Source organism: Cladophialophora yegresii, assembly GCF_000585515.1.
Source record: "Cladophialophora yegresii CBS 114405 chromosome Unknown aczIN-supercont1.1, whole genome shotgun sequence".
Classification (NCBI taxonomy): Eukaryota; Fungi; Ascomycota; class Eurotiomycetes; order Chaetothyriales; family Herpotrichiellaceae; genus Cladophialophora; species Cladophialophora yegresii.
The window spans coordinates 1675930-1692974 of NW_006913045.1; the positions used below are offsets into that span (position 1 = coordinate 1675930).

At 53.4% G+C, this 17045-nt stretch overlaps 6 protein-coding genes across 6 annotated transcripts; 3 read left to right on the forward strand and 3 right to left on the reverse strand.

Moving 5' to 3' along the window:
- Window positions 1-692: 692 nt before the first annotated feature.
- Window positions 693-6723, forward strand: A1O7_00592 (proteasome activator subunit 4; the record flags this gene model as incomplete). Its single annotated transcript, XM_007754633.1, has 3 exons — window positions 693-1123; window positions 1171-5896; window positions 5986-6723. The coding sequence occupies 3 exons, from the start codon at window positions 693-695 to the stop codon at window positions 6721-6723; spliced, it is 5895 nt and encodes a 1964-aa protein (XP_007752823.1).
- Window positions 6724-7408: 685 nt separating this feature from the next.
- A1O7_00593 (uncharacterized protein) lies at window positions 7409-8029 on the reverse strand (the record flags this gene model as incomplete). Its single annotated transcript, XM_007754634.1, has 1 exon — window positions 7409-8029. One exon carries the CDS (start codon window positions 8027-8029, stop codon window positions 7409-7411), a length of 621 nt encoding a protein of 206 aa, XP_007752824.1.
- A 625-nt stretch (window positions 8030-8654) lies between these two features.
- A1O7_00594 (V-type proton ATPase subunit A) lies at window positions 8655-11292 on the forward strand (the record flags this gene model as incomplete). Its single annotated transcript, XM_007754635.1, has 2 exons — window positions 8655-10890; window positions 10943-11292. The coding sequence occupies 2 exons, from the start codon at window positions 8655-8657 to the stop codon at window positions 11290-11292; spliced, it is 2586 nt and encodes an 861-aa protein (XP_007752825.1).
- Window positions 11293-11420: 128 nt separating this feature from the next.
- A1O7_00595 (large subunit ribosomal protein L40e) lies at window positions 11421-12234 on the forward strand (the record flags this gene model as incomplete). Its single annotated transcript, XM_007754636.1, has 4 exons — window positions 11421-11536; window positions 11613-11669; window positions 11762-11942; window positions 12037-12234. 4 exons carry the CDS (start codon window positions 11421-11423, stop codon window positions 12232-12234), a joined length of 552 nt encoding a protein of 183 aa, XP_007752826.1.
- Window positions 12235-12815: 581 nt separating this feature from the next.
- A1O7_00596 (uncharacterized protein) lies at window positions 12816-13874 on the reverse strand (the record flags this gene model as incomplete). Its single annotated transcript, XM_007754637.1, has 3 exons — window positions 12816-13594; window positions 13709-13763; window positions 13830-13874. The coding sequence occupies 3 exons, from the start codon at window positions 13872-13874 to the stop codon at window positions 12816-12818; spliced, it is 879 nt and encodes a 292-aa protein (XP_007752827.1).
- A 933-nt stretch (window positions 13875-14807) lies between these two features.
- On the reverse strand, window positions 14808-16152 carry A1O7_00597 (uncharacterized protein; the record flags this gene model as incomplete). Its single annotated transcript, XM_007754638.1, has 3 exons — window positions 14808-15691; window positions 15745-15894; window positions 15957-16152. 3 exons carry the CDS (start codon window positions 16150-16152, stop codon window positions 14808-14810), a joined length of 1230 nt encoding a protein of 409 aa, XP_007752828.1.
- Window positions 16153-17045: the final 893 nt, after the last annotated feature.

Below are 17045 nucleotides of genomic sequence, written 5' to 3' on the forward strand. Positions count from 1 at the left end.
CCGTCAGGAAGAGTAAATTCGGCATGGCACGATATAGCGAAGGGTATTGCGGGGGGTCCGGCGCCGTCTTGATATCATCCGTCAGGTTCGCATACGAGTCCCAGCTGGCAGACAGCGGTCGGCTCGAGTTAGCGGTGCTGAGATACAGTAGCTGGTGTAGATTGAGCACGACTTTCAAGATGGATTGAGGCAAGCAGAACGAGGCGAAGGAGGCAATCAAAGAGAGCCGCCAAACCTTCCTCGTACACACGAGGCTCGCCGTGTCTCGTGCCTGCGGAGTTTGGAACAGCAGCGCAGCCGCCATCGCTCAGTCACCAGTGACGCGCAATTGAGCACACGTTGATTGCAGCCACCTTATCCCTCTCTGCCGCATCGATGCCCTTCTAGGCTAGCCAGCATTACTCCTGGAGTCGTATTTGTTATTCGGGACTGTTTCGCTCCGAATTCGTCGGTCCAAGAACGTCACTCGGCGGCAAGGCTGCAGCTGGGCTTGCGAATAGCCTCTTGCTGTATATCCCACGTTGCTCGCACGCCTCGGTGTAACGACTGTTCGACCTGAGCGGAATCGCAAGAGAGGCCAACACCTAATCAACTCTATTAGCCGGTATGAGACAGGATAAATAACGTGTTTCTGGCATGATATCCTCCCTTCAGTGGCCTCAGACATCAACGCGGAAAATCTCTAGCACGATATGGAAGACCTGGTCAGCGTCAACAATCACATGAAGCATGCCTTCGAAGTTTCACGAGCAACATCTCCCGCCGGTACCATAGTCATGCAAGATGGTCAGACCAACGACGCTGGAACACCGGCCAAGCGCAACAGGCCCCGAACCTTCCCCTACTTCTCAACTCTGCCTTACCCAGTCGAAGATGAAGCTACGAGACAGGAGAATTTGGCGAAAATCCTCAAGCGCCTCTACATTGCCATTCAGGCTAGTGATTTCACTCCAGGCGCGGTGCATTGGACGAGGGAACTCCGCAGCTGGCTCTCACTCAAGTTTGATCCGACGAAAGAGCAGCGTGTGAAGCTTGTGCAACTCTACTATGAACTGGCGCTGGCCCCTGGCATCGACCCAGTCGTGAGTGAACGCTTTGCCAGCATGTTCATGCTGCTCATCAAGTGCGTCGACGAGTCCCGCAATCTTGTCCAGAGCTAACAGTCTCCAGGAAAAAACATTACCTACGCCCCCTCGTCGATCTCACCCTCGATTGGCGCCCGCTTTATCGTGAAATGAAGGTGTTCGTTCTGCCCAGCGAATCGGGTCTCGTGCAGACTACCAATCTCAAGAGAAATATCAAGACACTCGTCAAGCTCTGTTCGTTCGCTCAGTTGTATTTCGACCCCGAGGATATCCCGTCCATGCTGGAAGAAATACTGCCTCATTTCACGATGTCGGCAACAGAGGGTGCTTTTGTGGTCATCGGCCTGCTCAACATGCTTTTACCCACAGCACCGCCTCCGCCCAATCGATCCGACTTGAATCCGCAGCATTTCTTGCCAACCTTCTTTCACCTAGGTTCCTTAGTAAACCGCTCCCGGACCGTGGATGTGGCGCTCATTGATCTCTTTTCTCGCCTTGCTCGAGATTCTCTGCCTAGCAAGCAGGTTGGCTTCTCAGAATTTGGCATTTTCACCGCCGAGCAATCGACCTTGATTACCACCGCAATCCTAAGACTACTAGAGATACCCGTCGGGCAGTCCACTTCGCCGTACAGTGCTCTTGTCGATATTACAGCTGGTATGGGCTTTCTACTGGATCGAGATACCAGGAAACACCCAGTCTCGCACCACATTGCCCGATGGTTTATTATGTCTATGTCACCGTCTTGCTTGGACAAGGAGACATCCGTGCTGTCTTTGCTTGAGAACCTGATCCAGGCAATAGAGACTTTCTTCCATCCGTCAAACTCTGGCTCTTGGACGAGAACGTTGTCCCAGCTTGTCTTCTACCTGGCCGACTTCTTCGTCATGCGGTGGAATCGGGAGCGCAACGGAGAGATGGAAGTCCCGCCAGAACGGAGACTCAATGAAGCGATCCGGAAGCGATTTGTCCTCTGCCTACGCGACGTCATCTTCATGGGCATCTATGCGAAGAGTGGTACAGCAATGAGTTATTCTTTGTCGACCCTACAGGCGCTAGCTTTCTTGGAGCCGGATCTGATCCTTCCTGGCGCATTGCAGCGCATCTATCCTTCCATGCAGGGACTGGTGGAGGTGCACCGAACGATCTCGTCGATTCGCGCCCTACAGATACTTGCCAGGACAATGATCAGAACGAAAGGCTACCGCTGTCACATTACGGCTCTTCTTGGCCTTGCCCTACCTGGCATCGATGCCAATGATCTTGACAAGACTTTGTGCACCTTGTCATTCTTCGCCAATGTCTGCTACAACATACCTTTTGAAGATCTTTCCAAAGGGAGAGATGATGTTCAAGGCAACATCTTGGCTATCGAATGGATTACTGGGGAGATGGAACGTATGGAGCAGGAGGGCGCCGCTGTTCAGCTCAACTATGCAGCCTTGAACGAAAAAGATGAGGAACTGATACTTGCCTCGTCCACTGCTGGGTTGGCTGAGTTTGTGACTTCTTTCCTGGGCAGAGTCTTCACACTGCTCGAAAACCTGCCCGATGCTGCACGTGTACGGAGTGGCTCTCCAGAAGAGAACATTGTCAATACTCTTCCAGCAGCGTTTGCACCGCTCTTGGCCTCTCTTTCTCCAGAGCTGTACGACCTCGCGTTGAACAAGATTGTCGATTTTGTTGCCAACCACGTAATCCACCAGTCAAGAGATGCCATGGCGTTCATCTGCAATTGCCTCTGCAAGGTTAATCCTGAAAAGGCTCTGGCGAAGTTCGTCCCGGTACTGGTAAGCGCCATTCGGACAGAAATCGACGAGAACGGCGCTGGCTCAACCAGGAATGCCGCTTCCGATGTCCTACCTAGAGACCGCGGCTTGGTTTGGAACATCAGCATGTTGAGCATGTGCGTGGTGCACGTCGGCTCGGCTGTCCTGAAATACAAGCAAGAGCTCTTCGACATCGCGGTTTACATGCAGCAGAAATGCAAAGGCATGCCGACTGTACACATTTCCAACTATGTGCATCATTTACTGCTCAACCTGACTGTCACTTATACGGCCGACTATGCTTTGTACGAGCCGGAGAAAGCCAAAAATGGAGTGACTGCGGACTTCTGGGGAGCGTCTGAACCACCTGCGACGATCAATCCGAAATGGCACGTCCCGTGCAAGGAAGAGGTCGACTTCGCGGTTGAACTGTTTCAGACTCAGGCTGAAAGCGCCATCCAGCATCTGCAGCGTCTTATTGACGGCACATCTAGCGTCAAACGGGACGGCAGTGGCAAAGAATGGTCAGATGAGGTTTCCAGAAACCTAGTCCTTCTTCGCCTGCTGCTCTCTGGTATATCGGTCCTGTTCGATGCCAAGGGCGTAAATGAGGGTCTGACAACAACCGCTGCCGGCACCGAAGCTGACACTGTGATGTCTCAAGCCAACGGCCATGCGCCTGAAGAGAATCAAGGGACCAGTGACGCTGACACTACCCTTGATGGCACTGATGAGACGTCCCTCAAGCCGTCGTTCCAGTACCCTGCGGGCGAGATCCTCAAACCCGACGACGACAACTACAAGCTTGTTCACCGTCTCCGACAAAACATAGGTCACGTGCTTCATGATGTCCACGTCTTTCTAACGCAATACGCCGAAGATGATGTGTCTTCATTCGCCCCGCTGTACACCGCTTACAGATCATTCTTTGTCGATGTTGGCATTGAACGTTCGGCTCATGTACTTGACCGCGTCACTCGACTACTGCATGCCGACGAGCAGCCGTACAAGGTAGCGGGAGTTCGAAAAGACTATCCTCGCTCGATCCTTGTTCGACGAGCGAATGTTTATCATACGCAGAGACTGCGCCACAATGCTGCACCGAGACCACGTTCGGAGCTCGACGAACAGCTTCTCCTAGATCTCGCGCAGTCCGCGGTGTCCTTGTACACCGAAGTCCGACGCAACGCGCAGAGTGCGGGAGAATCTGCTCTGAAAGTGGTCTTTGGAGCCCGTCTCTACGTCATCCCACCACTCCTGAAAGCTTTCCAGGAGGCCGTCGAAAAGAATGATTTTCCACGTATCAAGGGCGGTTTATTCGCCCTCCTGTTCGGCAGCCTGGCAAAGACCGTTGGGAGACACTGGAAATACACGCCAACCGTCATCAGAACGTTCATCGAAGCCAGTAGTGCCGACAAGCCGTCAATTCAAAAATTGTGTTCCGGCGGCCTCTTCCAAATCATGGATTATGGTCGACCAGGCGATCGCATGGCGATCATCGATCGTACAGTTGTTGATCCCCTTAATCCGGACGACGACGTGGAGGACCAAATTGTGAAAAAGAAAGCCTTCATCTTGACTAAGCGTGCCAACATCGAACGCAGGAAGGCAGAACTGGCCGAAGAGCTGGTTGAAATGTGCCGTTCTTCACATTGGAAGAAAGCCTCGCGTGTTGCTACGCTGGTCATGTCGTTGGGCATGCGCTTCGATACTGTGGCTCCAGACAGCATGATCGAATTGGTGACCCTCGGCACCATAGATCCTCATCCGGGTCTGCGTGGACTATACTCCCAAGCCCTGGTCGCCCTCTTCACTATGACTGATGTCAGGGCGGTCTCCAACCATGACTATGCAAATTACATCCAGGCAATCCAGCAGTTCCCTGCGAAGGTGAAGGTTGAGACTAAAGCCGGAGAAAAGTCATGGACGGATGAATTCTTGAAGACCTTTTCCCAGCCTGAAGCCGACGTCTACATTGATCACGACTACCCAGGGTGGCTAGTTTGGTCAAAGGATATGCCTGGCTATAAGGCTAATATTCAGAAGGACATCGTCTACGATGAACTTGAGTGGGCGAAACGAGCCAGCATCGGCCGGCTCCTCGATCGAAAGTGGTTCAACACTTTGTTCATGTATCTGAAGCAAGAGCCTCGCGACACTTCTGTGGACAAGTTCCGTGTCGCAAGCGCAGCCATGTTGACATATGCCTTCGAGTTGATTATCAGAGATGGCCTGACCGTTGCCACGTTTGAAGACATCAAGGAAGAGACGATTGCGGTCTTCGGAGATGGGAGCGACAAACATCAGCACCGTGCAACGGCTGAAATCCTTGCTGGTCTGGTCACTTCGGTCATGGACAACTCGATCGAGCACAGAACGATGGTGTGGGAGTTCGCCTTCCCCATCATCCAGCGTGTGTTTGCGGATGGCCTGACACCCGAAAACTCTGGTTACTGGACAAATTTTCTGCGCATGATACTTCAGGCTAGAGACCCCCGCCGAGCCTGGCCTTTAGTCGAGTGGCTTACAAGCTTCCGGCTCGACATGTCGTCCAATGCCGCCTTCAAAGAGAGCTCCAAGATCCATCTGCTTCACCAAGTGGTCATGGAAGCAGGCTGGCATTTTCAACTCGAAAAGCCCATCGTGGAGAACTTCCTCGGTCATATCGACCATCCGTACAAGGGCGTTCGTGAATCCATGGCCCAGACCCTTGCCGCCATCACCCGTACTCGCTATCACGAATCGTACAAGGATGTCAATGAGCTCGTGCAGGCCCAGAGCAATGCGGGTTCTATTGGCACGCAGCCTTATCTTCCGACCAAGGAGTTTGATGACACCATGAGCGAAGTTTTTACGCGGCTCGAGAAGTGGCGACATGAGCGCACACCTGGTCAGCAAAGTCCTTCTGCCTACACGTCTGGAAGTAAGACGATATTGTTATGGCTCGACTCGATGTTGTCCTCGTATGAGTGCACTCAGCTACTCAAGTACTTCCCGGATCTGTTTATGGAGCAGTTTCTGCACATGATGGACGTCAAAGAGGTCAGTACTCTCCACAACCTGTAGCTGGTTGATCAATATCCCCCAACCTTTGTCGTCCCAAACAAAGGCCAACTGCTAACTACGAACAGGACCCCGAGCTCCAGTCACTGGCCTACCATGTATTCCGTCATCTTCCGAACATCCCACATCGTATCGGAGAGGACCAAGCAATGATTGATGCACTGATTCGCATTGGAAGAACGGCTTCGTCCTGGCATCAACGTCTTCGAGTCATGATTAACATGCAGATCATATTTTTCAGACGCCTGTTCTTGCTCTCAGAGGAAAGCAAACAGAAGTTGTTCAGCTGTGTGGCAGATATGCTCGAGGACACACAGCACGAGGTTCGAGCAGGTGCCGCGACAACTTTGTCCGGGATGATCCGGTGCTCGCCTCTTGGGCTACGCGAGAGGATGATCAAACAGCTATCAGATCGTTTTACGCAAACTCTCATCGACAACCCCCTACCGAAGAAGCCAAAGGGACAACTAGCCGGGCTGTCATCAGCCCGGACCTCAGGAACTAACACACCCAGCCCAGAAGCACAGCGGCTAGTCGTCGTTCGCCATGCAGCGGTGCTTGGCCTGGGTGCATTAATTCAAGCATTCCCTTATACGAGTCCACCGCCAGCCTTCATTCCCGACTTGCTTGTCCAGTTGTCGAGAAGGGCAGCAAATGACCCAGGCACGGTGGGAAATGCCGTCAAGAGCATCATTGCTGAATTCAAGAAGACACGTGTTGACACATGGTTCGAGGATAAAAAGATCTTCGACCCTGAGACTTTGGAAACGCTGGCTGGAGTGCTATGGAAGAGCTACTTTGCCTAGACCTTCCATCCACCAGCAGGACGTGCTGATGTTTTGGGCATAGCGTGGGCGTTGTGTTTTAAGGTACTCGGTTCATGTTGGGGCCATCAACAGGTCCACTGGCACCCTGGGTCTATGAATTGGTCATTGGTCTTCCTTCAGTTAAATGTGTAATCACACTTTTCGACGGGGATTTGGGCCTGGAGGGCAGAAGATTACTATGTCGGGACGTCACCGTTTCGTTACTTGAAGTGCTGCAACAGAAGAAGGACTTGGAGGACCACGACTTTAGCGGCCATTGACCGCGGCATGAGGAAGGTAGATATTCTTCATGCAGTACAAAACGAGAGACAAGCAGCCGTAGAGACACCCGATAGAAGTAGGGCCTGTTCACGAAAACACTCTTAAATCATTTTCAGCACCAAAGACGGTCCTTTGATGCGCTGACTTGTCCCGCAGCGTGCCTGAAACAATACCCAAGTACTATAGTCAAACAGAGAGCTAGCCAGCGACTGCGCCTGCAGAGTCCACTAGTGCTCGTTGTACGAGTATAGGTCCCGAGGCTGCGTTCACCAAGATGTGTCTAAGGGATCTCAAGCTTGAGGGTCTCTCGGGCCAAGTATATCGAGGCAACAGCTGGAGGCTTTGCTGGTGCCATAGGTAGAATGCTGAAATGAAAGGCTCATGCTCCAGTCGATATCCATTCTCATACACACTCCAAAGCCTTCCATACCGCCGGCTGTTCGACCACGATCCGCATGCCGACTTCTATGGCTCCTCCAACTTCAACAGTGCTCATGATACCCGCCTTCCGAACAACAATTGCTCGCTGCTCATCCCTCTCGACGAACCGCTCTTGCAACCCTGAACGGAAGTGGTTGATTTGCGGACACGGGTTCCGCAGCCCTGTCACCACCAGAACGGGATGACCGGCGGTCTCCGATCTTTCCTGAACAATTCCAGCTCCAGGTCCGCCGTCTTTGAGATCGCTCCCAGTCGTGCCAGTACCGGTGGCCGTCGCGGCCGGAGACATCAAGTGCAACCTCGTCCCCGCGCCCAGCTCCAACAACTTAACTCCCTTGGTCGTGATGTTCTCACCTAACTCCCCAGGCTTCACTTTGAGCTCGTCAAGAATTTCCAAGTCGATAAGGTGTACCTGCCGGAGGTTCTTGGGCGGTGGCCTTATTTTCAGTCTTGAGCGGTGTTGGACCGTCTCGCCGCAGTGGCAGTCTCCCTTTACGCCCAAATCAGGGAGTAGTGTTAGGGTATTGGAGGATTGTTTAGAGAAGTTGTGCTGGGCGGAGAAGGAGAGGGCATGGACGGACATCTTGTCGCGAGAGAGCACTTCAACAACAATGACGTTCAGAAATTGGGAAGGGATGGATAACGAGGATCTTCCGCCTGAAGTCAAGACTTGGTTGCTATCAAATTAAGACGGCGCACTGTGTCAATGGTACCATCTGACGATTTCAAAGAAGCCAGTGTAGCGATAAGTCGACGGCTTCGTATTTCGACGTATTGGACCAATGTGGGGTATGAAACTGCAATGCTCACTTCGGCCTTGTCTCCTCAGTGGTCATAGGGAATCAAATAGTCACTGCTCCAGCGAGTTGCCTTTCGTGGTTTCCTTGCACATCTGCCGCGTGTCCGGTTGGTGACTGGAGCTGCTGGAGCTGCTGGAGCTGCTGTCTTATACCTCTGCGTCTAGTGCTATATGCTTCGCCGCATTCGTCCTCGAGGCAGAACGTTCAGGCGAGACTAGCGTGCCAAGAACAGAGACCTGAGCTGCGAGTTGCCATCATCGAGGTGCATCCGAAAGACCATGCAACAGGCCTCAACTTTATCATCCAAATCGACAGTGAGTGCCACCAAAGCTCGCGGCTTTCTACCAATTCATCTACACTCTCATCTGGGCCTGGGCGGCTCTTGTCTCCCCTCCTCCACCGCCCAGCATGGCCCACAAGGACACCCTCTTCCGCTCGGCGAGCATGTCCCTCACGCAGCTCTACATCTCCAACGAGATTGGCAGGGAGGTCGTGTCTGCCCTGGGCGAGATTGGAGTTGTCCAATTCCGCGACCTCAACAAGGAAACCACGGCATTCCAGCGAACCTTTACCAAGGAAATCCGCCGTCTCGACAATGTCGAGCGACAACTGCGCTACTTCAAGTCTCAGATGGAGAAGTCGGGCATCGAGATGCGGAGCCACTGGGACTTTGACGAGAATATGCTTGCAGCACCACAGGCCAGCGAGATTGATGAACTTGCGGAAAGATCGGAGGCTCTCGAACAACGCGTTAGCAACTTGAACGACAGCTACGAGACACTTAAGAGGCGGGAGGTCGAGCTGACCGAGTGGCGTTGGGTCCTGAAGGAGGCAGGAGGATTCTTTGACAGGGCACATGGACAGACAGAAGATATCCGACAAAGTACCGATGATGACGATGCTCCTCTGCTGCGCAACACCGAGGCTGAAGAAGGCAGAGCTAATGGCGATGTCGCTCAACAGCAGAGCTTCGCAGTCATGAATATCGGCTTCGTCGCAGGAGTCATCCCTCGTGAGCGACTGGCCGCTTTTGAGCGCATCTTGTGGAGAACCCTGCGTGGCAATCTCTACATGAACCAGTCTGAAATCCCGGAGCCCATTATCAACCCGGAGAACAATGAGGAGATCAGGAAAAATGTCTTCGTCATTTTTGCTCATGGCAAGGAGATCATCGCAAAGATCAGGAAGATCTCCGAGTCACTCGGTGCCGACCTTTACAACGTCGACGAGAGCAGTGACCTCCGACGAGACCAGATCCACGAAGTCAATACCCGCCTCAGCGACCTCGCCAGCGTCCTCCGCAATACCAAGAACACCCTCGATGCGGAGCTCAGTGCCATTGCCCGATCGCTCGCTGCATGGCTGATTGTTATCAAGAAAGAGAAGGCCGTCTACAACGCTTTGAACATGTGCTCGTATGATCAAGCGAGGAAGACCTTGATCGCCGAGGCTTGGTGCCCTACCAACACTCTGCCACAGATTCGAGCCACCTTACAAGATGTCAACGATCGCGCTGGACTCTCTGTGCCTACTATCGTCAACCAGATCAAGACCAACAAGACACCTCCCACGTATAACAAGACCAACAAATTCACCGAAGGCTTCCAGACCATCATTAACGCCTACGGCACGGCCAAATACCAAGAAGTCAATCCGGGTCTCTACACCATTGTCACCTTCCCCTTCCTGTTCGCCGTCATGTTCGGTGATTTTGGTCATGGTTGCTTGATGGCAATGGCTGCAGCCGCCATGATCTACTGGGAGAAGCCCCTGCTGCGATCTAAGCAGGATGAACTTTTCGCAATGGCTTTCTATGGTCGATACATCATGTTGATGATGGGTATCTTCTCCATGTATACGGGTCTCATCTACAACGACGTCTTTTCCAAGGCCTTTACACCATTCGCCTCGGCATGGGAATACCTTGAAGATGGACGGCCTGAAGTCACTGCTCATCTCAAAGGCAGCTATCGGTACCCTTTCGGTCTGGACTGGGCCTGGCACGGTTCCGAAAACGATCTGCTCTTCAGCAACAGTTTGAAGATGAAGTTGTCCATCTTGATGGGTTGGGCTCACATGACCTACGCTCTTTGTTTCTCCTACATTAACGCTCGTCACTTCAAGTCGCCCATCGACATCTGGGGCAACTTCGTGCCTGGGATGATCTTCTTCCAAGCCATCTTCGGATACCTCAGCTTTTGCATCGTCTTCAAATGGTCGATTGATTGGTCAGCAGAGGGACGGAATCCGCCTTCCCTGCTCAACATGCTGATCCAAATGTTCTTGGCACCCGGGACTGTAGAGGACGGCGAGCAGCTGTACTCAGGACAAGCAGGCGTGCAAGTATTCTTGCTCCTCATTGCTGTTGTCAACGTGCCTATTCTGCTCCTTCTGAAGCCGCTGTATCTCCGGTGGCAACATCAGAAGACTGCGGCACAGGGCTACCGTGGTATTGGAGATACGAGCCACGTCACGCATGCTACAGATCTGGACGATGACGATGAGAACCACCACCCCAATGACCGCCACGCGAATGGTCGACCGAGCGAGGATGACGATGAAGGTGCCATGATCACAGAGAACATCGGAGATGAAGAAGAAGAGGAATTTGAGTTCTCAGAAGTCATGATCCACCAGACAATCCGTAAGTCTGTTCGTACTCTTAAGACTGGACTTCGTGCTAACGTATTCCGCAGACACGATCGAATTCTGCCTCAACTGCGTCTCCCACACAGCCTCGTATCTCCGTCTCTGGGCGTTGTCACTTGCACATCAGCAGCTCTCCGTCGTGCTTTGGAATATGACGCTGGCTAATGCCTTTGGCGCCGCCAGCGCCGGAGCGCGCGTGGTCATGATTGTTGTAACCTTCTTTTTCTGGTTCGTCTTGACGATTGCGGTCTTGTGCGTCATGGAAGGCACGAGTGCGATGTTGCATTCACTCAGATTGCATTGGGTGGAAGCTATGAGTAAGCATTTCGTGGGCGAAGGTGTGCCCTTCGAGCCGTTTAGTTTCAAACTGTTGTTGGAGGAAGAGCCTGTAGATTGAGTGGGTAGTCGTGCGAAGCACTTTTAAAACGCAGGGCTATAGATTGATAGCTTAGTACATAGAATGAGAATCACTCCTTTGAGGTCTGAATCGGTCTCCATTTGGGTCTGACTAATGTCACCGTGAAGATGATGCTAGAAGACAGTGGCACCCAGCGAGGCTTTTTCGCAGCCTCGCCGCCCGGCCTACCTTCCTTGTATAGGCCTTTCCAGCCCGGTCTTGGCGTCCGAATCACACAATCAAAGTAAGTTCCTGTCGCCCCTCCCGCCGACATCACCACCAACGAACCCAGTGCCTAAGAAGATCCTGTCAAGAGTAAGTTCTGCGCGCTTTTACAAGAAGATCGCATCCCATACTGACCCTCATCTAGTGCAGATGTAAGTTCTTTTTCAGCCTTATCCGTCCTCAGCTCTCGAAATCGGGAACCGCATAGAGGGAGGCAAAGATCTAACATACACGCTCCGAACAGCTTCGTCAAGACCCTCACGGGCAAGACCATCACTCTCGAGGTCGAATCCTCAGACACGATCGACAATGTCAAATCCAAGATCCAAGACAAGGAAGGCATCCCGCCCGACCAGCAGCGATTGATCTTCGCGGGCAAGCAGCTCGAGGATGGCCGTACGTTGAGCGACTACAACATCCAGAAGGTGAGTCCGTTTATACCTAATTTCTCAGCGTTTCTTCCTTCCCGGTCTACGAGGAACGTTTCATGAGGTTTCGTGCTTCTGACACACTTTGCAGGAATCAACGCTCCACTTGGTCCTTCGCCTCCGAGGCGGTATTATCGAGCCCTCTCTGAAGGCCCTCGCCTCGAAATACAACTGCGAGAAGATGATCTGCCGCAAGTGCTATGCTCGTCTGCCGCCCCGAGCGACCAACTGCCGCAAGAAGAAGTGTGGGCACACCAACCAGCTCCGCCCCAAGAAGAAGATCAAGTAGTGGTATGCCGTGGCGGTATGTTGCGGTGTGGTGTGTGGAGAAGCAGGAGTCTGGAGAGAGAGAGGTGTGGGCCTGAGCAGAGCCGCGGAAAATCATGAACAGCGCGAGTCAAGGCGAAAGAAAGCATGCGTGCATGCAAGCAAGCAATGTTGCTGAAGGCGTGCTAGTGGCCCACGGTGTCGTGCTGATCTCCGAGGATGAAGTGCACAGGCTACGAGGTAGCCCGCGGTGGTAGACAATGCATCCGTTTTCAAAGCGCCACCAGTTCGTGTCCGTAGCCTAGCTTACCAGGCAGTCAGTCCCGCTAAAGTGCTTCAAGCCCACAAGGAGTCCATGCCCGAAAGCCAAGCGTAGGGAAGAGGGTTACAGGGACACTCGTCTTGAGTGAGCAATGGATGAAAAGGCAAGTCGTCACGGTGTCTGCTTTAAAAGGCGATGATTCCACCGACACCGAATCCTCATGAAACGTAGTAGTGATACACTATACCGCCAGCTTGGCTGACCCGATACCGGTCCTGGTGGACACCCTGCAAACCTAGGTGTGTCGCCATATCTCGCCGTGCTCCCCCTTGGCCCTGCCATTAAAATAACCTGACCATACCGCCATCATCCCTGGCGGGACTCTTATGACTGAAAAACAGCACCTTGATCGCAATCGCGAACCCAGCGTGCAACACCACGACAGCCACCAAAAGCACCTGGCTGATCTTCTTCTCCGTGGCACTGATCACCGGGTACAGGTTCTTGACGAGGAAGAACACGCTGACCGCATACCCCAGGCCCACAATCGCATAGTTGAGCCCATTCAAAGGCGACCACGACACCAGCGCCACGGCGATCCAGAACAGATTGCCATACCCGTATAGGGCCCAACACTCGACCAGTTCCAGCGATTGCGCCCCGAACCACCGCAGCGCGGCCCACAATCCCAGCGGCACGAACAGCGTGTACCCGTACACCAAGCCCGCCGCGCCGCCGAGCAAGGAGAAATCATACTCGAAGTGTTTCTGCCCTTCCGTGGCGAGCTTGTGGCTGATCGTGCCCGTCAAAAACAAAATGACCACGACCGTCGTGGCGATCCAAAAGGGGCCGTACAGGTCCGGGTTGCCGTCCAGGGTGTCGAGAAAGGGCGGCGTGTTGGGGAGGAAGGGGAGGCATGCGGACCGGCAGCGCGAAAGCACGGTCGTGGTGTCGACGTCGAAGAATTGCGCGTAGAATGAGAGGGACCAGAGCATGTGTTTCTGCGGCGAACTTGAGGAGGGCGCCGCGCCGAGATGGTTGTTGGCGCCGCCGCTGCTGGTCGACAGGAAGGGTGTGTCAGGCTGGATCTTGCGTTGGTTCGACGAGGTGGACTCGAAGTCTACGATCAATATGAGTGTCAGTGTGTCTGTGTTTGTGTCTGTGTGCTATTGTGTCATTGGGTTAGGTTCGCAGGGAAGTCTCAGGGTAGCAGGATAGTTGATGGCGGACGAACTTGACGAGTGGAATTCTAGGTCGTCGTCTTGGAGGTCGGTGTGGCCTAGGTCGCCCTGCTGGATGTTAGCTATTGAGTGCGCATTCGAGATTCATAGTGAGCTGTCGCAAGATGCACATACCTCGGTGTCGACGTCGACGACGACATCGTAGCCTCGGTTCGCCATCCTGGTGTGGAGGACTGGCGAGGAACAGATCAGACGGCGATGGCGCAGAGGTTGGTGAGCGAGCACGAGGCGAGGCTGCTCGGTGCAGGTGGTGAGGAGTTGGAGCACGTCAAAACACGTTGCCTGTCCGCGTTACTGTATGTGTAATATTCGGGTCCAGGGGCGTGATGGGGTATGTAATGACGGTTTGAATTTGTCCAGACCCGGCAGGTCTCTGCTGTCATTACAAGTCTTCCGCCGGGTCTGCCCTCCCGGTTCATGCATGGGGTTTCCATTAGTGACGGGTCGGTTAATAAGATATTGTTGGCCAACACACATGAACTCAAGTGTACGCTGACTACACGCTTGTGTTGCAACACTGGCGCCATCTGCACGGTCCTAACATCAATTTCGACCACCACCACCTTCTTCATCCCTCATACCGGCAGGAAGATCGAGATCCCCGGCTTGTCAACTGCTCAGTGGCCAGAATTCCTGCCTCCGTGTCTGAGACATCGGGTGCGACTATTGCTATGCGCACCCGCTCCTTCACCGCGTGTGGTTACCTGTGCCTGACTTGTACAGCCATTCTCACAAAGTGGTGCTGCTGATCCGGCACCTTCCAGTACGCAGGTCTTCGACAGGGTAGGCACCGGGGTGTCCTGTGCTTGCGGCGACGCTCTCGTTGACATACAGACGTGGGGGTTTCCGGTCCTAATGCCTCTTTCCACAATCAGAAAGTATGGGTTTTGAGACGTCTCACCTAGTCTCCGCACGCCCCCTTCGCAGTTCTGCCGTGGAATGTATTGATCGCGCCATTGTGGTCAGGCTGGGTGGAAGGGCGGCTGGTCTTCCTAACTTGCCAACCGGCTTCATCCACCTTGACGTTCGTTCTTCCTGTTAGGGGTGGACCACATACAGCCCATACTTTCGTACACCGATTCACACTCAAGCCTACCCCGGTCTTGACAGGTACGAATATGTGGTGGCGACGACAGACCAGAACACCTTGTCATGCCCATTCCTCCTCACCCAGACGGCGAATGCTCCAACCATAAGCATGGCGGCTAGGGATGTTGCCGGCTTCCTGTACTTGTAAAGCAGGAGGGCTCTCTTCTCCATCAATTCCTGCCTCTGAAGCTGTTCAATCTGCTTCTGGCCGAAACGTTCGGCCTCTTCGAGGCTTTGAGGTGGTTCAATATGTCGCGAGGTCTTGAGCACACTGTATTGTGACAGGCGCCACCAGACAAAGCCAGGGAGGGTCTGAGGTGGATGGTCTCGGAACAGAGCCAAGGCGTCCTGGATCCGCGCATCGATGTCGAAAGTTTGTGGTAATTTGGATATCACGAACGTCAGCATGTCGGATTCGTCGGGAGGCATTTCCAGCAGTTCCGACCGCCGTGATATTGTCACCGCCGCAAACAAGTAGATGCTCATAACTGGTTCATGTGCCAGCAAGAAATCGTAAAGCCTGGCAATGTCGCCGTAGTTGTAAATATCGTGCGCAAACAGGGAATGAGTCGCCGAGAGCGCAAAGATGTTCTCAGCTTGAGCAATATGATTTGCCAGTTCGGGGTCGGCTGCCTTCACAACAGCTGATACAAGCTCGAAATGTCTTCTTGCAGGTGCGATCGTCGGTAGCATGTAGTCCCGAAGGCGACATAGTGAGATTCGTGGAACGGCAGCCATGGCTTGTTGCTTCCCAAGCACCAGTAACAGAACCTGTACGACATCATGATAGCTCTGAAAGTAGGAGAGCATGGGATGGGTTCTCAAGGTCGAAACAATCAGATCGGAGAGCTCTGCCTTCTTGGTTTCGAGTGACTGTTCGGATTCATCTGGTTGCATTCAGCCCGTGATACCCTGTGCGTCGGAGGGAGGGACCACAAACCTTTAGGGTAATATACAAAGGCACGATCAACATCGAGTTGTACTTGATCCTCGTCGGGGTGACGTGGTAAAGTCCTCCAGTGATCCTGATTTGCCTGCGTTTGCTCGACCGGTCTTGAATCTTCAGGTGCGAAACCCAGTAGAATTGGCCCTTCCCAGTCAGTGCATCAGCGTCGAGTTCCACGAAGTGTGGACGAGTCAGGGGGAACATACAGGCCTTGCGGCGCAAGTCGTCCGCCAACAGGCCCCCAGTCGAGCTCGCAAGCTCAATCAGGACGCTAACGTGCTTTTGATGGCAAGCTTGCTGAATGCGTCGAGTCTTGTCGTGTTTGTCCGCGTCTGTCAATGACAGCTTTGCAGCCGACGCCATGGAACCTGTCAGAGGCTTCTCACTGACAGTTGTGTCCATAGTGCTGGCGTCGCCATGCATCGCGCCCCCTAGCCTAAATGAACGATCTCCGTCTGCGCGCGGCCGACAGAATAAGCGGGGGATTGAGCAGCTACAAGCGATGGTATGTGCTGGTAGATGTTCGCCGCTCTTTACGTCGAGATTTCAATAGGCTTAGAGAAGACAATAGCCCGGGTGACCCTTTTTGCGCTCGACGGTGAAGGCTTGCATGGGGATGGTTTTAATGTGGACGAAGAGTGACAGGTCGTACAAAAGCGCCTGTTTGCCTGGCTGCCAGTGTCAACTTTGTCCACACCAAAGCGACCTTAATCGTCTATTGCATCCTGCGTATCCCTCTAGCAATAGCTTAGATCGTGTCGGTACTGCCTCGTTGGGTTCTCTTTTCGCACCGTCTCGATGCACTGAAAGGATGCACTCGCTGGCAGCACTCAACTACACTGCCTCGCGCCTGCGGGGCGAATCTTGGGCGATCTCACCAACTTGGCTGCCTGCGAATGTGCTGCAAGGTCATGTTGTCTTTCCCTTCTTCTGATGCCCTTGTGTAGCTCTTTTCATTTTCACGTCTCGGACTAGCTCGATGCACGCATGTTCTGCAGCTCTGCCCCTGTCGAAAGAGTCAGGCTCCGGGATATGGGACTGATGGCAATTCAATTGGTGCGCAGCTCCAGCTCTTGCCCCTCGCCATTCCGTAACGGCCATCGCTTGCCAACCCCGGATTGGGATTTGATGATTCGTCGATGGAACCTGGAAGAGTTGCAGGACACAGAGGTCGGTCAGGTCAAATGCTCTCAGAATGTCCCCTCCAAGGGCTACATAAGGGAGCGACTCCCAGAGTCACGCTTGTAGTGGACATTGCTTTTCAGTCTACCTGCGACGTTGACGCCTGTGTGCTG